The sequence below is a fragment of the Suncus etruscus genome, chromosome 1 (genome assembly GCF_024139225.1).
Source record: "Suncus etruscus isolate mSunEtr1 chromosome 1, mSunEtr1.pri.cur, whole genome shotgun sequence".
Classification (NCBI taxonomy): Eukaryota; Metazoa; Chordata; class Mammalia; order Eulipotyphla; family Soricidae; genus Suncus; species Suncus etruscus.
The window spans coordinates 110,407,487-110,432,533 of record NC_064848.1 but is presented as its reverse complement, the minus strand read 5'-3'; the positions used below and the strand labels follow the sequence as shown (position 1 = coordinate 110,432,533).

At 34.2% G+C, this 25,047-nt stretch overlaps 1 protein-coding gene across 2 annotated transcripts in view; it reads right to left on the bottom strand.

Moving 5' to 3' along the window:
* Positions 1 to 25,047, bottom strand: part of MAGI2 (membrane associated guanylate kinase, WW and PDZ domain containing 2) — a 1,487,205-nt gene that overhangs the window by 478,797 nt on the left and 983,361 nt on the right. For both annotated transcript variants that reach the window (XM_049783101.1, XM_049783109.1), the window contains 2 exons: positions 17,020 to 17,235; positions 644 to 854 (listed from right to left, as the gene is read on the bottom strand). In XM_049783101.1, coding sequence (XP_049639058.1) covers positions 644 to 854; positions 17,020 to 17,235 — 427 coding nt within the window. The remainder of the gene's footprint in view (positions 1 to 643; positions 855 to 17,019; positions 17,236 to 25,047) is intronic.

Sequence of the window (25,047 nt, the reverse complement as noted above, 5' to 3'; positions counted from 1 at the left end):
CATTAAATATTTTGTTTTAAATAGCTAGATCTTATTAAACCATTGAATATTGTGGTGACTGTATCCAAAACTTTGAATGAAATATTATTATCGCATTTGGTCTATTTATGATATGTTACTTGATCTTGGAAAAGTAAGAAAAGTATTTTCTCATGAGATGTAGACTATGTTTTATTAAAAAATAATATCAAATGAAAATTTTTCCTTTCGGTAATGGATGTAAAAAATTTAGTGTAGACTCATTTAATTCATTCTTTCATATATAGATTCAATTTGGAATCCTTAATGTATCAAGATATTGTCACATTATTTGTAAAAAGATGAAAAACATATTAGTAAAATTCAATTCATTTCTAATTGCCATATTTTTAAATTTCATTTGGTATATCTTTTCTGTATATTCATTTTGGTATATCTTTATTTTATTTTATGTTTTGCAGAGATTAAGAGTAAGGTTTAGGTCACAACTTTGCTTAAGGCTACTCCCTGATCTATGCTCAGTAAACCATAACTACAGAGAAACTGAACCAGGGTCAGCAGCATACAAGATAAGAACCCTAACTCCTATAATATCTTTTTTGCTATCTTTTTGGCTCTACTGATATGATCCTTATAGCAATCTTCAAAACTACATGAAACTCACTCAATGAAGTAGACTTCACCCTTTTCTGTATAGGCCATTTCCCAGTTATCTGGCAATGGATCTGTTTCCTCATTATCTTCAGGTTTAGTTGGCTTTGTATCATCCATCTGTTCTTTCAGCTCCTCTGGTTGACTATACATTGGTGCAGGATAAGGCTGGGAGGGTGTCTCCCCTGTGGCACCTGCGCTCTTATCATCAGGATCACTGGATTCTACAAAAGAACAAAAGCATGTGTTTAATACCTCCAGCCAAAGTGATTTCTGAATGAGTGCACAGTAGTCTTTACCAGGAAATATGCAGTATGAAGGTTAATGGGAAGAGTATAATTGCAAAGAACTCTAAAAATATAACTAAGTCTATAGTTTCCCTTTTCCTTACATTCCTTACATATCCTTCAACTAATTACTTATTATTGAATTTAAATATCATTTACAAAACAAATAATTAAGGAAAAGAATGAATTGCCTAATGGTATCCATGTTCTATTCCTTTGTCCATGTGAGTCTTCCCTTAGATGGCAGAAGAAGATTTGTAGTCATTATTAAATTAACCATCCTTATATTGGGATATTATCATTGATTAGATGGGCTCACTGTAATTACAAAATTTCTTGAAAGTTTAAGAAGTTAGAAGAGTGAGAGGGAGATGTGAACTACTAAAGAAAGATTCAAAATGCACTGTTGCTAGGATTTTTATGTCTCATTGGTTAATTGGCTGATTTGCGGGCACAATTAGTGTATTCAGGAACTACTCTGGCTTAATCCTTGAGAGTAGGGTTTGGTGGAATATGTAGTGCCTAGGAAACCACCAACAGGTGGTTGTTATCTCAAGGAAAGTTATCTCAAGAGGTTGGAGCAAATGTTGCTGAGGTAGAAAAGAAAAGCAATCACAAGCTTCTAAAAGACTCAAAATAAAGTAATGGATTGTCCCTTAGAGCCTTCAGAAAGGAACTCTATCTTGCCTGATACCTTGACTTCAGCCTGTTTCAGAACTCTGAATTATAAAAATGTGATATAATATGTTTTCATTACTTAGGTCATTAAAAGTATGGTGATTTGTTTCAGCAGTGATAGGAAATGAACACAACAGAGCAAATATTAAAAGAAAAACAAATTTAAGAGACAAGCAACAAACTTAGAGGACTACCATAGTGATAGTATGCATTTCAGAACAAAAATAAGAAAAACACAGAAATGGATAAATAACTCACTAAAAATAAAATTAAAATTGATCTAAGACTTAAAAAATTGAGTTTACAGATTTAAAAAACTGAGTCTAGGGGCCTGAGTGGTGGCACAGCGATAGGGAGTTTGCCTTGCACGTGGCTGACCTAGGACGGACCCTGGTTCAATCCCCTAGTGTCCCATATGGTCCCCCAAGCCAGGAGCGATTTCTGAGCACATATCCAGGAATAACCCTTAAGCGTCACCAAATATGGTCCAAAAAACCAAACAAACAAACAAACAAAAAACAAAAATATTGAGTCTAGAATGGTGAAATAAATACACCCCTAAAACATATCTAGAGAGTTGGAAGAAACACCTCAAGTAGAATTTCCAAAAACCAATATTAAAAATACCCAAACAAAAAGAAAAATCCCACAATGTGGCAACATCTATGCTGAAATTTAATGAGTTTTAGATAAAAGAGAGTGCCAGATCTTTCACTTGTATTTTTCAAACTTAAAACATAGAGTAAATCAGTAGTTACTTAGGCTGGTAGGGTTGAGAATATTTGAATATTACACAATCTGGCTGTGCTCAGGATTTACTTCTGACTCTATGCTCAGGAATCATTCCTGAGTCTGCTCAGGTGCCACATATGAACTTATTGAGAGTGAACTGGGGTTGGCTGCATACAAGGCAAGTGCTTTAATATTTCTAACATTTCTTCAGCCCTGTAACTTAAAATTAAAAAAAAATAAAAAGGATAGAAACCCAAGAATTTAATTCTGTCAAAATAGTATCAATTTGCTAAAGCAGAATGATTCTTTTTTTACTTTTTAATTAAAAATTGGACACTGTGTTATACATTACTGTTAATGATAGAGTTTCATGTAGACAAATAAAGTGATTTTTAAAATGCAAGATATTTGAAGGAACTTCTATTCAACTGTTTCCTACATGAGGAAAGACTCAAAAATTATTCTACATAATAAGATGAGTTAATCAGAGAACTTTGAAAAATAGTCAAACAAAAAAATGGAAGTTAAAAATAAATAATGCCTAATATTGTCAATTTTAAATGGAGGATGGTTGCATTTCTGGATATTTAAAAATGTGTTAAGAGACTACTATTGAAAGAGATAAAAGTATGTTAGGAATAATCTAATATTAATATAGATTTTAGGTCATATTAAGGGAACACAGCTTAGAGAAAAGGAGGATTCAGGCTCAAATTATAGAGAAGAATAAAAATATTTTTAAAGCTTCTGTAGGAGATTTAGCAGAAATATGGAACATGCCAATTTTAATTTGATAATGATTTTGATGCAATAGAATAATTAAAATATTTTGGTCAAAATTTAGATTTTATTGTATAATAAAAACATTAAATATGCCTTCATTAATATATTCTCTGAACTATTCAAATTTATTTTTCTTTCAGCATAACTTTTTATTTTTTGCATCAAGTTATTTTTAATAAAATCTTTATTTAAGCACCATAATTACAAGCATGAGTGTAGTTGGGTTTCAGTCATAAACAGAACATTCCCCTTCACCAGTCCAACATTCCCACCAGCAAAGCCCCTCCTCCTTCCCCCACCCCTGCCTGTATTCGAGACAGGCATTTTACTTCACTCACTCATTAAGATTGTCATGATAGTTGTTAGTGTATCTTCATTTTATAAGCTAGTTTTTCCAGCTCTCATCTCTGTTATCTCTGGGTATTATAATAGTGGTATTGAAAGCATAATGAGACTTATTTATCAAGGACTAGTAGAGTAGATCTACTCAAAAAAAGATTCTTATAGTAAATAAAAAAGAATAACAGAAGAGAAGTTCAGAAGGTAAGATGGTGGCAGGGAAGAAATTTCAAGGGGATATGTTTATACATAAGGAGCTCCCTGATTCATTTTAGGATTTAGTGCCATCATCATTGGGATTGTGGATGATGACAGTAAGAAGAACAACACCAGAGAAAACTTCTGTGGAACTAAAAAACAAAGGGTTCTGTGAAATATTTCAGTCTGTGGAAATCTTGGGAGGGATATTTCCTCAAGAAATGTCCCCAAATCAAATGTGCTCAGTTGGAGAGAGGTGGTGGAGGGGGGAATAAATCTGGTAACCTCTACTAAACAGACTCCTTTGTGTCATGGTTGTCCTCTAAAAGTTCAAAAACTTAGGGTAGTATTTCTTAACAAGTGCTCCAATGGCTGCTATTGGCCTCCATAATATGTCAAGAAAGCCACATGTGAAAGTCACGTGAGTGGGTAAACACAGCAGGAGGTTAGAGATCAACCATTAGGACAGGGACCAGGTAAAAACTAAAGTCTTTTAGACATTTTGTAAATTTTTCTATTCTCCCTACACCACTTCATTGTTGCTGATGTTAGAATAACCAGGATTGTGCATGTAGGTGATGTGGGATATAGATTTTATTAGTTGGGGTTCACATATGAGGTTGTGATGCTCACACATGAGGCATTGATGCTCACTGAGGTTTACACTCCCTTAGTTGTGATATTTGCACACATGATTGCCAGAACTCACATTCAACTTTTCTTTATTTCTTTAGTTTTGTTTGTTTGTTTGGTTGGTTGGTTGGTTAATTTTGGGCCATGCACAGTGGTGGTCAAGGGTTACTCCTGGCTCTGCACTCAGGAATTATTCCTGGTAGTGCTCAGGGGAACATCCAAGGTGCTAGAGATTGAACCTGAGTTTGTCGGGTACAAAGTAAGCACCTTGTATTATCACTCCAACCCCTGGGCTCAAGCACAAGCTGAAGCACAAGTTACAAGATTATGCATGCCATGGGTTACTGTGGTGCTCATACACAGGCTCACCAGAGGCCATACTTTCTGACTGTGGTGCTCACATGTATTCTTTATTATGGCATAGTGCTTATGTATACCTGGTTGTGAAATGGCAATAATATGGTTGCTATGCCTAGATTTGCTGACAGCAGAGTTGCTAGGTTCAAAGATCAGCACTGCTAGGATTTTACATAATTGTACATGTGGTGATATCTAAGAATTAACCACATTCTTGCAAGGCTGATATTCCAAGCTACTTCACTATTCTTTCAGAAAAAGATGATCTATCTTTAATTTTCTTCCTATCTATTTTTTTTTTTTTGGTTTGTAAGTCCACAGTGGTCTCAGGATTTATTCGTCACTCTACATTCAGGGATCACTCCTCTCAAGCTTTAGGGACCATCTGTGATGTGAGGAGTAGAGCCCAGCTGACCACGTGCAAGGTAAGTACTCTATCCACTCTGGTCTTTAAATAATTTTCTGTGTAACAAATATTCCAAATAAAATACAGATTGATTTCACTTAGCCTAATATACAGACTCAAGGAAATCATTGAGCATCAAAGATTTCAAATATGATACTGGAAAAAGGAGTCTGAGATTTCTTTTAAGAAAGGTAAGGGCAGATAGAAATAGACAAACAAGAACTATGTAATATATAGGCCTTTGAAGGTCATGGTCAGCATTTGGGACTTTATCTTGAGAAAAATTAGAAGATATTGGTGTGTTTTAATCAGAAGATAACAAAATTAGATTTCTGTTCCCATAAAGATTCCTTAAGTATGCTGGAGCTTGAATGGTAAAATAGAGATTAATAGACCATTGAGAAACTATGCATTGTACATTATTTTGATAAACATTGCACATTGCAAAGATACTCATTAAGATAGAAGATAGGAAACACGAAAGGAAGAGCAGGAGTTGGTGGGGCCCAGGAGAACTGTGGTTATAGCTTTGAATACATAGAATTAGAGCCACACGTCAAACTCACAATAGAGATGTCATGTTGAAGAGCTCTTGGCTGGAAAGAATCAACTTGAAAGGCAACAGCATATGGACAGACTGTTATAATGTAAGTCACAGAAGTGAATGAAATTGCCTAGAGAGACCTCAACAAGTGCGGATAAGAATGCCTAAAGCAGCTGGCTGAGCAACACCAATATTTAACAGCCAGTGAGAGAATAAATAGGAAAGAGAAAGCAGAGAATAAATGGGAAAACCAGTTTGCTTTCATGTCACAGAAAAAGCCAGAAAAGAGCAATGAGAAGGAAATACAGAATTGGAATCCAAGGTTTGAAATAGTCCAAGCAAAAGGACATAAAATCCACTGGAATTTATGCAATGGAAGTAACTGTTGAAATTAGCTACCAGTTATGGTAGAAGCCAGTTTATAATGAATTAAAGAATGAATAAAAAGAAAATACAGAATATAGTAAATGGGAATGGATGTGAAGAGTTTAGCTATAAACAAACTTTAAAAAAAAACAACTTCAAGACTTGAAAAAATATTCTAGTGTACAATGATATGCATTGATATAATAGAGGTAACCAATTCAAATTATCCCAGTTAGTATAACTCATTTACTTATTTCTTCCTTCCTTATTTATCAGTACTTATATTAACAAACCTGAATTTAATATATACAATATTCAATAGAGTTGACAAGAACTAAATGGAGGAGAGAAAAGAACTTTTGTTAAATTGGTTATAGTTCATTGGGTTGGGAGAGAAGTAATAATTAGTACAAAATCTAATCTGATTAAAATGAGACAAAAGTTTAAGATGAGTAGAAAAACTCAGAGCATTCTCTCATTTACTAATAATAAATTTTCATTTGGGGATACTGTATTTGATGATAATAAAGGACTGTGTGCTAGTGAAAGCTACAATAGGCTAAATTACTACCAAGAGCATTGAACCAGGGCTGACTTCTGTGGTTGGAGTAGAGTTTATTCTGGAAGAGCTACGGACAATAAAGAGGAAGAAAAAGAGAAGTGATCAGGCTCAGATTTATTCTTTGAGACCAATCTCTTTTTTTTTTGGGGGGGGGGGCCACACCCGGCGGTGCTCAGGGGTTACTCCTGGCTGTCTGCTCAGAAATAGCTCCTGGCAGGTACAGGGGACCATATGGGACACCGGGATTCGAACCAACCTCCTTTGGTCCTGGATCGGCAGCTTGCAAGGCAAACGCCGCTGTGCTATCTCTCCGGGCCCTGAAACCAATCTCTTAATAGTTATTAGATATTTGCAAATTCAATGGCCAATGAAGTGCAAATAAATTGTCCTCTTTGATAAGAGGAAATGAAATTTGGGAAAGTACTCTCCTACATCCAGTTCTGGATAACTTCAAAGATATTTCCAAAATTATTTGTTGAGAAGTACTGCCTCTCCACCAAATGGTGAGATGAAATCAGAAGACTCATCATGACACTGTTTTTTTTTTTTTTTTTTTTTTTTTGGAGGGGAGGGGTGACACCCGGCAGCGCTCAGGGGTTACTTCTGGCTCTACGCTCAGAAATAGCCCCTAGTAGGCTCGGGGGACCACATAGGATATCGGGATTTGAAACACCGTCGTCTGCATGCAAGGCAAACGCCTTACAGCTGTGCTATCTCTCCGGCCCCACCATGACACTCTGGCTTCTACATAGGATCTGTGCAAAAAGCAAGATTTCTAATTAGAGAAGGCTCACTACAACAACTATGATTGAGGAGAACTTTTGCTGGGATCATGAAGAAAGACATTCAGGTTGAACAATTAGTATGCCCAGAGCCTGTAGTTGGTCTAACAACAGGATTCTTCATGGGTAGGGACATTCTATTTTTCAGGCCAAGGATTTTTCCTTTCTAATTCCCCAACTTTCCTTTCTAATTCCCTTATGTAAAAAAACAAAACAACACACACACACACACACATATATATATATATAAACACTAGCATTACTATTATTTTCTGCCATAGTATTATATTTATTACAGCTGGTACACCTTCAATGTCCAATCATTATTGCTCAAAGTCCATAATTTAAATTTATATTAGAATATATTTCCTTTTTAGATTAGTTTCTTTTATTTAGTCATTTGTCTATATTTTTAAATAATTTTTATAGCTTTGTAGCTTAGTTTTTGTTTGTTTTTTTTTGGTTTTGAACCCACAACCGGTGATGTTCAGGGATTACTATTTGCTCTGAGCTCAATAATCACTCCTGAGGGAAGAGGGATTGGGGACCATATGGAATGCCAAGAATTAAACTTATAAAACTTATAAACTTATAAAAACTATTTGTGACATGTATCTAAAGAACTTAGATCAGTTCAATACTACTAGAATAAGTAAGTATTACGTCTATGCTACCTATGACTACCTATGATAACAGTATTCCCACAAGACATGAAATAATTGAAATAAATAAATAAATAATGAAATAATTAAGACATGAAATAATTGCCTATATATCATATATATAAGTCTATGAAGTTAAATTGTTTTTCCCTACAGAAACACAAATTATGGTCAATTTTATACAATTTTTAAGATGTTAGGCTTTTGTTTGTTTTGTTTTGGGGCCACACCCAGTGATGCTCGGGGATTACTCCTGCTCCTGACTCTACACTTGGGGATTACAACCGGCAGACTCAGTTAATAATTTGGATAGCAGCGGATTGAACCAGGTTGGCCATGTGCAAATCAAGTGCCCTATCCATGGTACTTATCTTTCTGGCCCTAAGATATTATGTATTTTAAAATTAATCCAATTGCTTAAAAATATAAACCAAAACCACAAGCACTTATAAGCATGGGACACAAACTATTAGTAATTATATATTAAAAAATTAAAGAGAGTTTGCTAAGATGAAAGAGTAAGGGGTATCAGGAGACCGATAAAGAGATGCTGATATTGGTGATGGTTTGGTTTTGAAACACTGAACCTGGAACTCTATATATTAATATAACTCTATTATTATTATTAAACTCTATTATCAATGGTGCATAAAATAAAGTCGGGAAAAGATTCACAAAGGCACACTTCTGTACAAGATATATATATATATCTTGTACATATATATCTTGTATATATATATATCTTGTACAGAAGTGTGCCTTTGTGAATATATATATATATATATATATAAATTGAGTACTTCTCAATTGAAACGAGTATGTGGCTAACTGATTTAAAAGAAATATAATCCTCTAAAACTATATATTTTTGCAGATTCTGCATTATATTATAGTTTTCCATTGGACTGATGCTACTGATCCTTTGAGATTATTACTGATTTAAAGGAGAATCATGACATAGTTTCCTCAATTTTGAATCTGCACAAGGTTTTGGTGCTTCATATATCTTAGGCAACCTTGACTTCCAACTCTATATACAATTCACAGATCCTCCTCTGTTTTCTTCTGATCTTTATGATCCTGAACATTGTCATAGAAGTTTTGAGCCTTGACTAATTAACTTGCTTACTTACAAATTTAGCAATCAGAATAAAAGCATGTTTATCACATCAAATTGAGGTGTCATTGTATTATAAGTGAGTATAAGAAGTCAGGGCATAAAATTTGCTGCTCAGATGGATCCTGAATTTTAATTACAGGCTTTCATAAATATATGAACACTTCAGGGTTGAATCTTGGACTAGAAAAATATTACTGCAAATAACTATTTATTATGTTCCACTACAGATATCTTGTAGAGAAAAGTGGAGAGCTTTTATATTCAGAAATGAAAAGATAATGTGTCGGGCTTCTACATTCTAGTATCTATTCTATACACAAAGCCAGTGAAATGAAAGAAGTCAAGATCATAACTTACTGCTCAAAGGAAGTCCTTATCGAATTACTCTACTTTTTCTAAGCCTTATAAAACAAGAAGAGAAGGTGCTAGAGAGAAAGTATGGCAAATATTTTCTTGATCTGCATTCTACCAACTTGCTTTGATTCTCAGCATTTCTGCAATTTCTAAATAAGAGCCAGTTGTAATACTTAGGTATGACTGAGAGTAGCCCCAAAACAGATAATCTTTCTCCCCACAAAAATAAAAACAAATAAGAAGAGGAATGAATTATAATATGGGTACTACAATATTTTTCCATTATAATTATTCTTGTTTTGTTCTGCTAATTTTTATAATGCCCTGGGTTAAATTTCTGTAATTCCATATAGTGTGATAAACATTATTTATATCAAACCTGAACATACATATGAACAAAATTCAAAAGTACCCTGGAGAATAGTAGTACAGAGTACATTTTCCATATGACTCTACACTCATTGCTCCAGAAATTTGTTAAAAAAAAAGTCATATTTTTTCTTATGTTTTCTGATTTCCTAGTGCTCCAGAGCACTTAAAATTCTCAAAAGATGGAGCCAGAGAGATAGCATAGCAGTAGGGTGTTTGCCTTATACACAGCCAATCCAGGACAGATGGTGGTTTGAATCCCAGCATTCCATATGGTCCCCCATGCCTGGCAGGAGCAATATCTGGGTGTAATCTAAGAGAAATCACTGAGTGCCACTAAGTATGACCCAAAAACCAATAAAATATCTAAAGATGCATTTTAAAGTATGAGAAAGAGTGACACTCAGGAATTTTGGTATCTATAATGTATTTAGCTGACAGTTTAACAATTATCTAAAACTACAAAGGAAACAATAGATTGCTATAAAAGGGAAAGTTAGGTGATTAATAATGTTTTTGAAATTTTCAGATAAAAAATCAATTGAAGAATTAAAAATTCCCAGCTTAACAAAGAAATATCTTAGTTATAATACTTGTAATAAAATTAAATTCTATCTAGTTAGGGCACTAGTCAAAACATGTGAATTATATAGAAAGCATTTTGTGCTATATACAGAATCCATAATTTGTCATAAATGGCTTAGAAAACAAATGAACAATATGGAAAGAGGTAGGGATATGAATCCACAATCATGCAAATACCTTACATGGTACAATATGAGAAATTTATAAAAATATAAAATAAAAATTTTATGGGTAAAAAAGATAAGTAAACTATGCTGAAATAAAGACTGAATTAGAAATGATCACTATAAAAATTAGTAGGGGAATTTTTTGTTCATTGAGGACTAGAAATGCTACAATAATTAGTATGTTTGCTTTTTATAAAATAGTTGGATTTAGTTTTTTGTTTGGGTGTTTCTTTTGCAGGGTGAACAGTTGGGCATAACAAGAAATACTTAGGTCTTACTCCTGAATCTGCTTTCAGGGATCACTTCTGGTGAATTTACAATATTATATAGAGTACTGGGGATCAAATCTTGGTAAGATGTGTGCAAGGAAAATGTACAATCCCCAGTATTAAACCTCTCTGGATGTCTAAGATATTTAAAATTTGATATGTATAGAAATAGACTAGGAATAGTAGCATAAAACAAATTTCAGAGGATTCTATATGTGCCACATATTTTTATATAATGAATTCTAAAGATATATATTTCACATACATAAACTGTACAAAAACCTTACAAATGTTGAGGTTAGAGAAATTGAAGAAAGTTAATAAAATATAGGACCTGAATCTCAGTATTTTTTAGAAATTGTTTTTATAATTCTGAAAACAAGCAGGAAACTAATATTATATAAAACAGAACATCAACTTCTGAGGTTCTCAGAACATCAAAGGGATGAAAACTGTAATCTTGATCTTGATAATTCAAGTGCGATTCTTTGGACCAAATTGGAGTCTAGGTATTTTTTTGAGTCAATTTGAGGAGTCGATTAGGAGTGAAAATGATAAAGCCACTATTCTCTGAGGGACTGCACTGAAGATGAGTGTGCAGAGAAATTCTTTGGAGAACCTTCTCTTCAGAGACAAAGCCAATTCTCAGTCAAAATGGAGATCAAACTATCTAATAATAAAGTAGTTATGGCTTCACATCAAAAATTATACTCTCTTTGTTGAGGAAAAATAAGAGATAATAAAGTGGAAAATAGGGTGAAAAATCAGGTAGAAGTAATGGGTTTGAAATAACTATAGATTCTGGGAATACCTTGAGAACCTGAGGAAACATAATATTCAACTAAGAGTATTTGGCTTGTTCATTTTCATTCTCATTCTGCCATCCTTGTTCATGCATCAGTTCAACTGTCTCTTCACTCTCTATTTCTTTCACCTACACACACACACACACACACACACACACACACACACACATACACACACACACACACACACACACGCCACAACACAACACACCGGTAATCCTCCCAAGAAGTAGAAAATAAATCTACAAAGGTTGAGTGTAAGATCCCCAAAATGTTGAATTATTTGGAGGGCTTCAAGAGGTTCACATAAATGCAATTCTCTCTACTTAATCTAAAAGGGAGTCTGCCTTGATTTAAAGTGACATCTAGAAATGAATCATTTTCTTCTATTTCTTTTTTTCCAATAATGTGGTGATAGTGGTTTCTATCATTCATGAGCAAAACCTTAAAAGTGATGACTCTGTTACACACCTACATACTCAGACCATTTTTACGATGGAAAGTTTAATTTTCAAATAATCTTTTTAACAAATAGGCTATCCCTAATTTATTCATGGAATATTTCATTTTAGAAGGTTAACCTAAAATAGGTTCAGATAGTTCCCCATCTAATGGGGGGAACATTCACTGTGTATGGGAACAAGATCCTAAAACTACGCATTAAAAAAAAGAAGAAGAAAGAAAAGGAAAAGAAAAGAAAACGATATTGTGGGTGGATACAGAAATCGCAGCTTCTGTGAACCTACACAGAACTAAGCAGGAGCTAAGCATCGGGCTAGTTTCAGAGTGAACCATTATTCATGGGCAAACAGCGAGATTCACTACGGAGAACATAATTCTTTGGACAGTGACAGGCCCTCATTCACAGAACCAGGACTGATGGTGCAGGCCCAGTCAGCGTGCCAAAAGGCTCAGGACCTGGATGTGGGTCCCTAATGGTGAACTGAGATCATTGCTGAGGACACTCAGTGACCACATAAGGGACACTCTGTTTGCTCTCTGGGAGATGCAGTTCATTTGCACTAATTGCAGGCTTGGGGGCCAGGAGAAGGCAGCTCTGTGTACACATACTGTATTCTCTTTGTTGGTGAAGGTAGCTCTCACGGGCCCTGTTCCTCCTGACATTGTGTGTGTGGGTGTATTAACAGAGAGGTTTAGCTGCTGTTAAAATATATGAATCTCTAATTCTTTGCACTAAGCTTACTAATAGCTGGTAAGGGGAAGCTACAATATAATAGTGAATTACTTTCCGGAAAACTTGAGCAGATAATTCATGAAATAAAAGAAATACAAGAAAGCCTAACCCATTCACTATGGTTTATAGTACTTGGATTCTTTTCAGAAAAGACCAATCATTTAAAAAAAGTTCTATCTAAAAAATAAATAAAAAGAAAAGAAAAAAGTTCTATCTGCTTATCTACTAATCCAATGTTTATAGTCAGTTATTAAATTTAGTAATTTTAAAAAATAGTATTTTCAAAGTGTTTGAATATGAGTTCACAGAAAAGGAATTATTTTTATTTCTAAGAATATGTATTTAAAATATTTTATACTATTTTCTTTATTTTGGGTCACATATGGTTGTTTCCAGGCTTTTTCCTGGCTCTTTGTTCAGGAATCATTCCTGCTAGATTTCAGGGGACCATATGTGATGCTGGGGATCAAACTTGGGTCAGCCACTTGTAAGGCAAATGCCTTCTCTGTTCTAATGCTCTATTTCTCTGAAGGAATTCTTGCATTAATAATCTCACACCTTTGAAATTGAGAAACACTATATTTTAAAGAAAATGAAAAGTATCAAACAGTTTTGGTTGGTTAAAAAAAGATTTACTAAGATAATGTGATATTTACTAAGATAATAAGATATGTGGTAGTCACTTAGTAAATAGAAAAATAAAAGTAACCTTTGTTTTAACAATATGTGTAGGGAACACATATGTGTAAGGAAATGAGATATGCACATTATGAAAAATAGCAGATAAACTAAACCTAAATGGATGAAAGAAGCAAAATGTAGTAAAATAATTCACAGATAGACAGTGAAAAATGTTCATTGAGAAAATCAAAAAGTGTTTCCTAGAAAATGTAAAAAAAAAATCACTGGGTTTTGAATAAGAGAATTAGATGTTTAAAAGTGAGAAAGGCCTATTAGAATAATTTCCAAAAGTGAAATTAGTAAGAAACTTTCATTAACAGAAATTTATAATTTTACATTTAAGTATATGGTATACAGTGTTATGTGCTTTCCTAAGAGACATCTTCATGCTCTAATTAGTGATGTAAAACTTAGAATAGCATAGAAGCTAACAGCTTTGACTTTAAAGACTTATTTCTTACAAATGATTTACAATTATTGGGCAATCTTAAACTACAGTTAATACCACTCTCCTAATTTGTAAAAGAATATCTAGTCAATCAACTGTTTGGAGAATTAAATGGACTAATACTAATTATGGGGTTGAAATTGCTAGCACATGATAAATATATAAATTAGAATTAATTATTACATATTATTTATGATAATTTTACTGGTAGTTTTATGATAAATAGTTACTTTGGTAAACTTTTCTCACTCTCCGAGTATGCCATTGATTATATTATTTATGCTCTTAATTATATTTGACATTAATTTTATCATAATCTCATAGTTAATACACAGAACCACCAACTAAAAATTAAGCTATAATTTTCTCAATATTCTTTTAAGTGCCTGGTGAATTTGTATGGGATATAAACAACATCAGAACAATTGCCCTGTGGTAGTGGAATAGGGGAATGAGTTTCAAAACAAAATTTGAGTAAATACAAATAATAAAGGAGCAAAGAAAGTTTCAACATTTTCTGTCAGATAAGCCACAATAAAAACAAAGACATTTCAAAAATAAAGGTTGTCAAGAGGAAGATGAATCAATTTTGTAGTCCATAGTAAATCCCTTGTTGGGATATTGGTAAAGCTGCCAAATGAATATGCTAATCATTTCATATTAGAGAAAATGACTTTATAGGTGTCAACTGTCTAGCCAGACTTACAGAACCATTGTTGGTGAACTGTTGACTGTCCAGAGATCTTATTCTTGATGGGTTATTGGTAGCAGACTACAAGCAGTCTACAAGTAGACAAGATCAGTCAAGAAAAGTTCAGCCCATTCCATTTTTTCTTTAAAGATATCCCAGCCTTAAAAAAAGGTACTATTCCTCATAGCTGATAAAGAAACAGAAGGGATTATGTAGTTCACAAATTTGTAAATTAGAGGGTTGAAGAGATAGGTCAGGGATTAAGGAGCTTGCCTTGCAGGTGGCTTATTGTGGTTTTACTCTGCAGCACCAAACATGTTTTTTTCAGTAGTGATCCTGCCTAAAAACTAGCAAATTGAATTTACATATGGAAAAGTCACTATATGTATATATACTGATTTTTAACATTTAGGTCCAGAAATCAACTACTGCTCTGGTCAGAAAATATTTTTAAAAATAATTTTAATAATGGAGGATGTTATTTTCCTCTGAGTTATCAAGATAAAGCTACTTTTTAAGTTTATTATCTTGACTTTTACAGATAATAATTAGGTCTCCTATGTTCAATAAATAAATATATGCTTATTTTTGTTTTAGGGTTACAGTTGACAATACTTGTGGGCTTCTCAGTGCACAGGGCTCATTTCCAAATGTCCTTGTGGGACCACGTAATGCTAGGGATTGAAATTGGGACTTTCAGAGGCAAATAATGCATTCCAGTCATTTGAGCTGTCACCTCAGCCCAATGAAGAATATTTTTACATAGTTCGAATAAGGAATTTATAAATTCAGCTTGTTAAATTTTTCTATAATGAAAGTAATTGAGCATAGAAGCTCTAATACTCTAACAGTATGAGAAATAGAGCAGCCACAAATAAAAATTGACAGCAAAGTGGTAGTTGAGCATATCTTAAAAATATATAAGTGCTTATTCTTTTACAAGAGCTTTTACACACCCCCTGAGATTTTCAATGCCCACTGACATGCCACTATTAAAAAAATAAATAAGTGGGGCCGGAAAGGTGAAACTAGCGGTAAGGCATCCTCCTTGCAAGCACTAGCCTGGGATGGTCTGTGGTTCGATCCCCCCCCCCCCGCGTACCATATGGTCCCCCCAAGCCAGGAGCGATTTCTGAGCACATAAACAGGAGTATCCCATGAGCTTCAATGGGTGTGGCCCCAAAATAAAAACAAAAACAAAAGTAAATAAGCAATACAAACTTGGGAAACATCCCAAACTTGGAGGCTAAGAGAAAGCCTTTGGGGATAACATTTAATTATGAATAATAAGAAAGAACAATATTTTGGTTTGCTTTGTTTGGATCCACAGTTGGTGTGGATTTACCCCTGTATTTACTCCTGTATCTGTACTCAGATATCACTCATTGCCAAATAGAGTACCCTGTGGGGTGCCAGGGATCCAACCTTGGCTGGCTACATACAAAGCAAGGGCCATACCACTGTACTATCGCTCTGGCCTTTGAAAAAAGACTATTTTATACATAGGAAATTTGACTCTCTACTAATATAATATAATAAAACAAGTCCAGACCTGGCACAACATTCATATTTTAAAATATTTCATATATTTAATATTATAGATCATGGGTTTACCAGGTTCTTTCCATGTTCAAGAGCAGGTATCTTTGCAATATTACTGTATAATGATACATTCTTCACTATGTCATATCAGGAAGTCAAGGAGGGGAGTGACTGCAAAGACATTCAGTCACTGTAGTCATTTTAGGAATAGTAATTGGAGTTAGCTAAATCACACAATACAACCTCTATGTGATATCTAAAGATAATATTCATCTAATATTTATTCATAATCTCAGAACTTTACAATCTTTTTGTTTGTTTGTTTGTTTTGTTTATGGGCCAAATCTAGCTATGCACTCAGAAATCACTCCTGGCTTAGACCATATGGGAGGCTGGGGACTGAACCGAGGTCCATCCTGGGTCAGAAAGTGCTTGCAAGGCAAGGGCACTAACGCTCCAGTTCCCACCAATCATTTTAATGTCACGTAATCGCCTTCTAAAAGGCCTAAATATCCACTGTGTTGTCACTAATATTATATAAGTAAAAACTAAAATTAAAGAAGTTGGATGAAAAATGTGATGTGTCAAAATAAATAAGAATAAAAAGGTAAGCATTTATGTGCTTAATTAAAATAAATATTTTAGAATACTATACTTTCTAATATATCATAATCTTTTCTAAAGATATATATAATTAATTATGAGCATACATATGTATGCTCATACATACATGTACACAAATGAACACATTTAAAATAGTTTAAATATGAAATATTTTAAATATAATACTTCTATAATAGCTGATGAACCTATGAGATATGTAAATGACTAACCTGGTGTTACTACTACTCCATTTCCATTGACCACAGGCCTCTCTTCTTCTTCCTCCTCAGGAGGCTCTATACTTGATTTCTCCATGTTGCTAACTGATTTATTCCTCTTCCGTTTTCCTTCAGCACTTGGAGTGGCTCCGGGAAGTATCTGGTCTGTTACATTTAATAATAATGGTGCTGGTTCGGCTGGAGGCTTTGGAGTACCGTAGTAATTGTCTGTAAGTGATACCAAAATATTATGAAATTAAATATTTTATTGAAACCATAACTTGTAAAAATGGGAATTATATTGACAAATTCATATTTAAATAATGTCCACACTTATCTCCTAACCATCTTTCAGCTTGTGTTCAACTTTGAACTTATTGTTCCCATAGGTTTTTTTTCCCATAGGTCCTCCTCCCTCCCTCCCTCCCTCCCTCCCTCCCTCCCTCCCTCCCTCCCTTCCTTCCTTCTTCCTTCCTTCCTTCCTTCCTTCCTTCTTCCTTCCTTCCTTCTTCCCTTCCTTCCTCCCTCCCTCCCTCCCTCCCTTCCTTCCTTCTTTCCTCCCTTCCTTCCTCCCTCCCTTCCTTACTTCTTCCTTCCTCCCTCCCTTCCTTCCTTCTTTCCTCCCTTCCTTCCTTCTTCTTTCCTTCCTTCCTCCCTCCCTTCCTTCCTTCTTTCCTCCCCCTTCCTTCCTCCCTTACTTCCTTCCTCCCTTCCTGCTTGCCTCCCTTCCTTCCTCCCTTCCTTCCTTCTTCCCTTCCTTCCTTTTATCTCCTTTCCTTCCTTCCTTTATACCTCCCTTCCTTCTTCCCTTCCTTTTTACCTCCTTTATTTATTTACTTACTTACTTCCTCCCTCCCTTTCTTCTGCCCTTTCTCCCTTACTTCCTTCCTACCTCCCTGCTTGCCTTCCTTCCTTTCTTCCTCCCTTCCTTCCTTCTTCCCTTCCTTTCTTTTATCTCCCTTCCCTCCTTCCTTCCATTCTTCCTTCCATTCTTCCTTCCTTCCTTCCTCCCTTCCTTCTTCCCTTCCTTCCTTTTTACCTCCTTTACTTTCATCCTTCCTTCCTTCCTCCCTTTCTCCCTCCCTCCCTCCTTCCCTCCCTCCCTCCTTCCCTTCCCTCCCTTCCTTCCTTCCTTCCTTCCTTCCTTCCTTCCTTCCTTCCTTCCTTCCTTCCGATGTAATGCTATGGCATATATATCTATATTTATGCTCACATTTTTGCCTGAACAAGGTATGTTTGTATGTATTCATTAAATATAATCTATTTTAATTTATTCAAAAAATTTGTAACAGGTCTCAATTTTTATATTTTTACATCTGAGTAAGGGCACAGGTAACTATTTTAAAAAGTAAATTCCAGCATTCTGGAAAGAAAAAAACCCATGGTGCTTGTTTTCTACTTCTTCCTACATGTGCCCAGCATCCTTCCCAGGCAATGAACCCATGCCAGTTCAGAGTTTCTAATATTTGCTGAGTGGAGGTCTGTTGCTCCCACAGCTTCATGATCATATCTATGAATTATTTGTTTTTCTCATATGTTCTCATTATGTCTTAAGGAGACTAATGTAAATCTGTATTTCTCTCTGTTTTTAGAGTATAGTACAAAATAAATACAGAACTAGTGCTTACTAGGTGAACATCTTTGCTTTCAAAGCAAATAATTTTAAAATAACTTAATATTTTGACGGATCAAAAATTGTTTTTTTTTTTATTATCGTTTTAAGTCCACACTCAATAGTGCTCAGGGACTACTATTGGCCATATCCAGCAATATTCAGGGACCACTTCTGGCATTACTCAGGAGAGCATCTCGAGCACTGAGGGTTGAGCTAGGGTTGACAGCATGCAAGCCTCAACCACTATACTATCTTTCCAAGACTATAGTAGGTGTTTAGAAATCAGTGTTACTCTTCAAACACATATTGACATTGTCAGTTAGTTGAATAATTTATGCACTCATTAGTTCACTCATTCATTCAAATCTTGAATTAGTGATAACCATCAGTACAGGCACTATGCATATGCTAGAGAGGAAATATAATATAATCCTTGTCTTCAAATCCTTATCAGTCTAGTGTGGAAAACAAACATGGTTGACACCAAGTAGATAAGTGCTCAAACACCAATTAAGATTAAGAAACCCTGTATCTCCTAGGCCAAGGGAATTCCTTCTACAATATCCCCAATAATTACTGTGCCTATGCAGGGGGAAAAAGAAAAAAAATAATAAGCACAAAATAATCATTTTTTCACATATATATATTGATTGGTTGATTATTTTTTTGACGTCTTTATTTTGGTATAGATATTGAAGTTGATGTCTCCTTTTTTATTTTATATTATTTTATCTTATCTTTCTCTTTCTTTTTGCACTCGGCATGATTTGAATTCAGAACTGAGACTATTATGTGGTGCTTCTCTTTATTGCTCTAGGGCTCACTGGATATTTAATCTAACATTTATTTTTGTATTGTTATGGTGTTTCAAATACCTTTTTCATGTCCTCTCTCAAACTGAGGCTGATAGCCACTAGAAGGACTCCGCCCATTTTCAGCATATTTTTATTAATTTATTTATTTATTTATTTATTTTTTGCTTAATCTTTACCCCATTCTATTGCCTTTCTTTCCCTCAAACAAAACCACATAACTCGATTTACCTAGGTTAGCCTCTCAAATAGAGGGAGAAACAAGGGAGGGCACCAGGACCAAACAGATGTATGATCACTGATAGTAAGCTAGACAAAGAGGGCTACTCTAGCAGCCTGGAGGGGGGATTGTGGGGGATATGGGTTGCAGAAAGGAAATGGGGAAGGGGGGAGGACAAATTTGGTGGTGGGTATTCCCCTGATTCAATGTTAATGTGTACTTAAAATATTAATATGAAAGTTATGTAAGCCACTATGATCAAAATAAAAATAAAAAAAGGAATAAAAAGATTAAGCACTGCCATCAAGGTGATAGAGGATGAAGAACACACAGTCACCATCTGTGAGGTCATAGAAATCATAGAAGGCAATATGCTATGTAGAGGAAGAAACAACATTTAATTAATTAGAAGAAAAGAGATTTAGGCTTTGTGGCTCAATATACATTTCAAGCAAGTTACTAAATCTTGATGAGTTTAGAATTCTTTACCTATATAGTAGAAATATCAACATCTGGAACCACCTGAATTCTAAATTGCAAACAACCAAATCTAACTCAAGATAAGTTAAACACAAAAAGATAGATTACCAGTTGAAAGAAGAAGATGGGCTAAGAAGTTTAGATCACCAAATAACTTGCCTCTGCTGGTCCAAGACTGGAAGACCTCATTGGTTCCATTCTACTGGGTAGAGTTCTCAGCTGTGAAACTTTACTGGGAATGGAAGTAAAACTCTCTAAGAAAATATGATTCACTTATTTCTAAGAATATTTACTTTAAAACACAGGGTTGTCCCTTGGCTGATCATCAGACACATGAGAGAGCCTGAGAGGCAAGATTATCAGAATATAGTGGCTACTCCTCAGTAATTTTGGAAAAAGGAGTCACATCTCTCTCTCTCAAGGCAAGTTGGCCAAACAGAAAGGACACAGGTCCATTCCATTTGTCTTCCTCCCTGAGTTTTTGTGAAATGAAGTAAGAATATATGATGAAGAGTTTCATAAGCTGTAACACTACAGTGGGTTTAGTAGACATTTAAGCTCATGCTGTCAAGTGATGAAATATTCTAAATGCAACAGTGTCAACTAATGCTGCTGTATTATGTTTTACAGGTAAAAACATACAGAAAAATATTACTATGTAAATTGACTTTTGACATGTATAACTTTTATATACATACCTGAAAAGTAGATGATAGACATTTTTGCCAAATGTTGCTAATTTGATTTTAGTATTCAAGTAAATCAGATTTTTAAATATACTATTCATATTCTGAATACATAAAAATTGCTAGTTACTATCTAGAAATCTAGCAACTATGTATTTCAGCATTCATAAAGGCTAGAACAGTTGTTATCAGGTTGCTTACGCTTTCCATGGATTTTCAATACTTCTTATCTAATAAATTTAATGTAAATGTTAATGAATAATTCTATATATCATAATAACTGGTTTTAAATAGTATTTAAGGTTTTTAAGTATATATATATAGCTCCTTACAGGGTTATTTTTTATAAACATCATTTAAGTTTTAAATTTCCCTACAATAGAGAAAAAGTTTACAAATTAGTATATCCATTGTTGGTTTAATTTGCATTTTTTACAATAAGTAACAAAGAGGACTTTTCTTTAATTTTGGCCGGCTGCCTGCCTTCTTTGAGAAAATTTCTATTTAGTGCCTCTTCCCATTTTTCATATTTTTCTTTTGTTATTAAGTTTTACATGTTCTTTCTAAATCTTGGCTATTTGTCCTTTGTCAGATGTGTGGTAAGAAATGTTTTCTCCCAATTCAGAGGGTGTCCTTTGATTCTAGTCATTGTTTCTTTTTCAGTGCAAAAGCTTTTTAATTAAATACAATCCCATTTGTTTATTTTTGCTTCTGTCTGCTTAACTAAGAATATTGAATTACTGGAAATGCCTCTGAGTCAATAACATGTAGAGTTCTGCTTAAGTTTTCTCTAATATAGTTTACGAATTTTGGTTAATTTGCTTTCGATCAAGACTTTAGTTCATTTTGAATAAACATTTTGTTGGGTTGTTGGCTTTGGTATCACATCCAGCAATGCTCAAGGCTTATTTTGTGTGTGTGTGTGTGTGTGTGTGTGTGTGTGTGTGTGTGTGTGTGTGTGTGTGTGTGTGTGTGTGTGTGTAGAAATCATTCCTAGCAGTGCTCATGGTGCCCAGAATGAATTAGGGTTAGTTGTGTGCAAGACAATTTTCTTAATACGTGTGTGTGTGTGTGTGTGTGTGTGTGTGTGTGTGTGTGTGTGTGTAGAAATCTTTCCTAGCAGTGCTCATGGTGCCCAGAATGAATTAGGGTTAGTTGTGTGCAAGACAATTTTCTTAATACCTGTATTATTATAGCACTTGTACAAACTTTTGTGTATATTGTAAAAAAGGAAAACAATAATAAAATATCACCTCAAACTAGTGAGACTAATGCACATTAAAAAAAGTGCTGGTGTGGATGTGGGAAAACAGAATCTCATCTGTGTTGGTGGAATCACATCTAGCCTTTATGGAAAACAGTATAGTAAGTCTTGAGGGGAGGAGCATTGGTGGTGGAATAGTGTCACTGGTGAAGGGGCTGCTTTTTTTTTTATAACTAAAACCCAACTACAAACATGTTTATGATCATGGTGCTTAAATAAAGATACTTAAAAAAAAAGGCAGGACAAACTTCTCATCAATTTGCCATTGAGTTTAACATTCATTCATAGTTCTTGTGGTTGCCCTCTACAAGATTAAGAAAGATCTGATTATTCCTACCTTGTTTTGGAATTGTTTTTACTGTTTAAATAATGATTTAGTGTTTCATTTTTATTTACAAAAATAAATTATTTCTGAAAGTAAAATAATTTTAGAATTGAGCTTCCATCTGACCCAAATTTTTCCCTTAATATTTCTCCAAGAGCACAAAAATTATATCAAATAGATAGCTATACAACTGTGTTAACTGAAGTACTATTCAAAAAACCAGGACTTAGAAATAATCATGTCCAAGAGAAGGAGTAGATATAAAATTGTTAGACAATTGTTATAACAATACATAATAGGATACTACTTAGTTATAAGATAAAATACTCAATTCACTAGATGAATAGAACTAGAAGGTATTATTCTAAAGTCAGTGAAGGGACAAATACAGGATATTTTTTTCATATATGGAATATAAATAAATATCATATAGTGATGCAAATGACTGAGAAGTTGGCTTATAAAATAGAATCTGCAAGGATGGTGGAGTAGGATGTGGGCAGGATAAGTTTTTAAGGCAGTGGTAGAGAAATGCTGACATTAGTGGTGGGTGTGATGTTGGGATATTTTATACCTGAAACTCTATGATGGACATTATTTTAAATAATAGTGTCTAAGTAAAAATGAATAACAAAACCAAAAAACAGTGGGTCTATCTTTTTGTTTGTTTTGAGGCCATGCTTGGTGATGGTCAGGTATAACCTGGGCTCTGTACTCAGGGATCATTTCTCATGGTGTGCAGGTGGCTATCTGTGCTGGTAGTACTGGAGATCAATCTAATGTCCACCATGTGCAGAAAAAAATTCTACCCACTATATGGTTTTTCTGATTCATTTATAACTTTGTAATGCACAAGTCATTAGTTGAGATTGTTATATTATTAGCAGTAATGACCAATTAAAAGACAGAGTTCATGTAGTTAATAAATTTGAAAATATAATTCAAAATAATAAGCTATTTCTCATAAACAATAAAACCAAAAACAGTAACAAATAATATTAAAGTATAAGCTAGGCAGTCAGATAATTAAATCTCCCTGATGTAAGTGCATACAAATTTATTTGATTAAAGTTAAATACATCTTTAGAAATAATCAAACATGATTTCAGAAAAAAGTACACAATTATTTTAAAATATAATAACTTGGAAATACTGACAAATAAGAATTAAATACTTCTATGTATGGTGCCAGGATTTAGTAAATCTAAAATTATTAAAACAAAATGGAACAAAAACATAAACAAACAAGATGTCAAACAAGATAGAAATTAGTGAGAGAAGCCTGATTTTGACTCTTATCTTCCCTACTCAGGTTAACTCTTTAAACCTTTTCACCATTAAGTCGATTCAATTTAAATAGAATTTGGGGCTGTCTAAAACCCAATACAATTATCCTCTTTACAAGTAAAATTTTCCAAGTTAGGAATATTTGTGTATATTTTGTCTGTGTATTCTTATTTTAAATGGGGATTATAATTACTTGCACCATTGCTATTATGAAAATGAACAATAGGGGCCGGAGAGATAGCATAGAGTTAAGGCGTTTGCCTTTTATGCAGAAGGTCATTGGTTCAAATCCCAGCATCCCATATGGTCCCCCGAGCCTGCCAGGAGTGATTTCTGAGCATGGAGCCAGGAGTGACCCCTGAGCACTGCCAGGTGTGACCCAAAAACCAAAAAAAAAAAAATGAAGATGAACAATAATGAAGATATATAGAATGTGATTGAATTAGAATTTGTGTTTAGTGTACAGTAGTTGTTTTTCATACAAAATAATTTGAAACCATTTTACCTTTGTAGTTTATAGAAAATGTACCAAATCTACAAAATCAGGTGTAAATCAAGTGAAAATCCTAACAGTTTGACTTAAGAATCTCATTTTTTTTCAAATCCTATTATGCCTTTCAAAAATTTTAATGCTAATGCAATTTACCACCTGCCCAAAATACATGCTAGAAAGTCATTCAAAGCCTCAGTCACTGAGTACAAGAAAAGTAATTTTAGAAGGGAAGGGCAGGGCAGGAGTTTATACTACAGTAGGTAGAATATTTCCCTTGCAGGCTGTCAACTTTGGTTTGATCTCAGCATACAATATGGTCCTCTGAGCATCACTAGAAGTAATGACTGAGTGCAAATACAAGAGTAACCCCTCTTCATGACCAGTGTGGTACAAAAACCAAAAATAAACAGATAGGAAACTTCAAGCTAGATGATTATTTTCCTTCTCTTTTCCAAAATCCTCTATGTGTGTATATGTACACTCATGCATCATGTGTGTTGGTAACTGAGGGTGTGTGTATTTGGGGTGGAATGGGGAATTTCATTATTGTATTGAATATGATAACAAAATGCAGATAAAATAGAAAATTGTTTACTTCATTCTGTCACAAATAGGATAAACTACATTTATATGGACTTTTTATTGACAGAATATCAACATAAAATGGTTTTAGTACCCAATACCTGGATATATTGTGATGTGATCACCACAATAATTCGGGTTAATGTCCATAACCACACAGTTGCATTTTCTTTGAGATGAGCCCGTTCAAGACTCACCCTCTTAACAATTTCCAAATTTATATTATCAATGACAGGCACATCATGATTCCTAAGACTTATTTAATGTGTAGCTGCA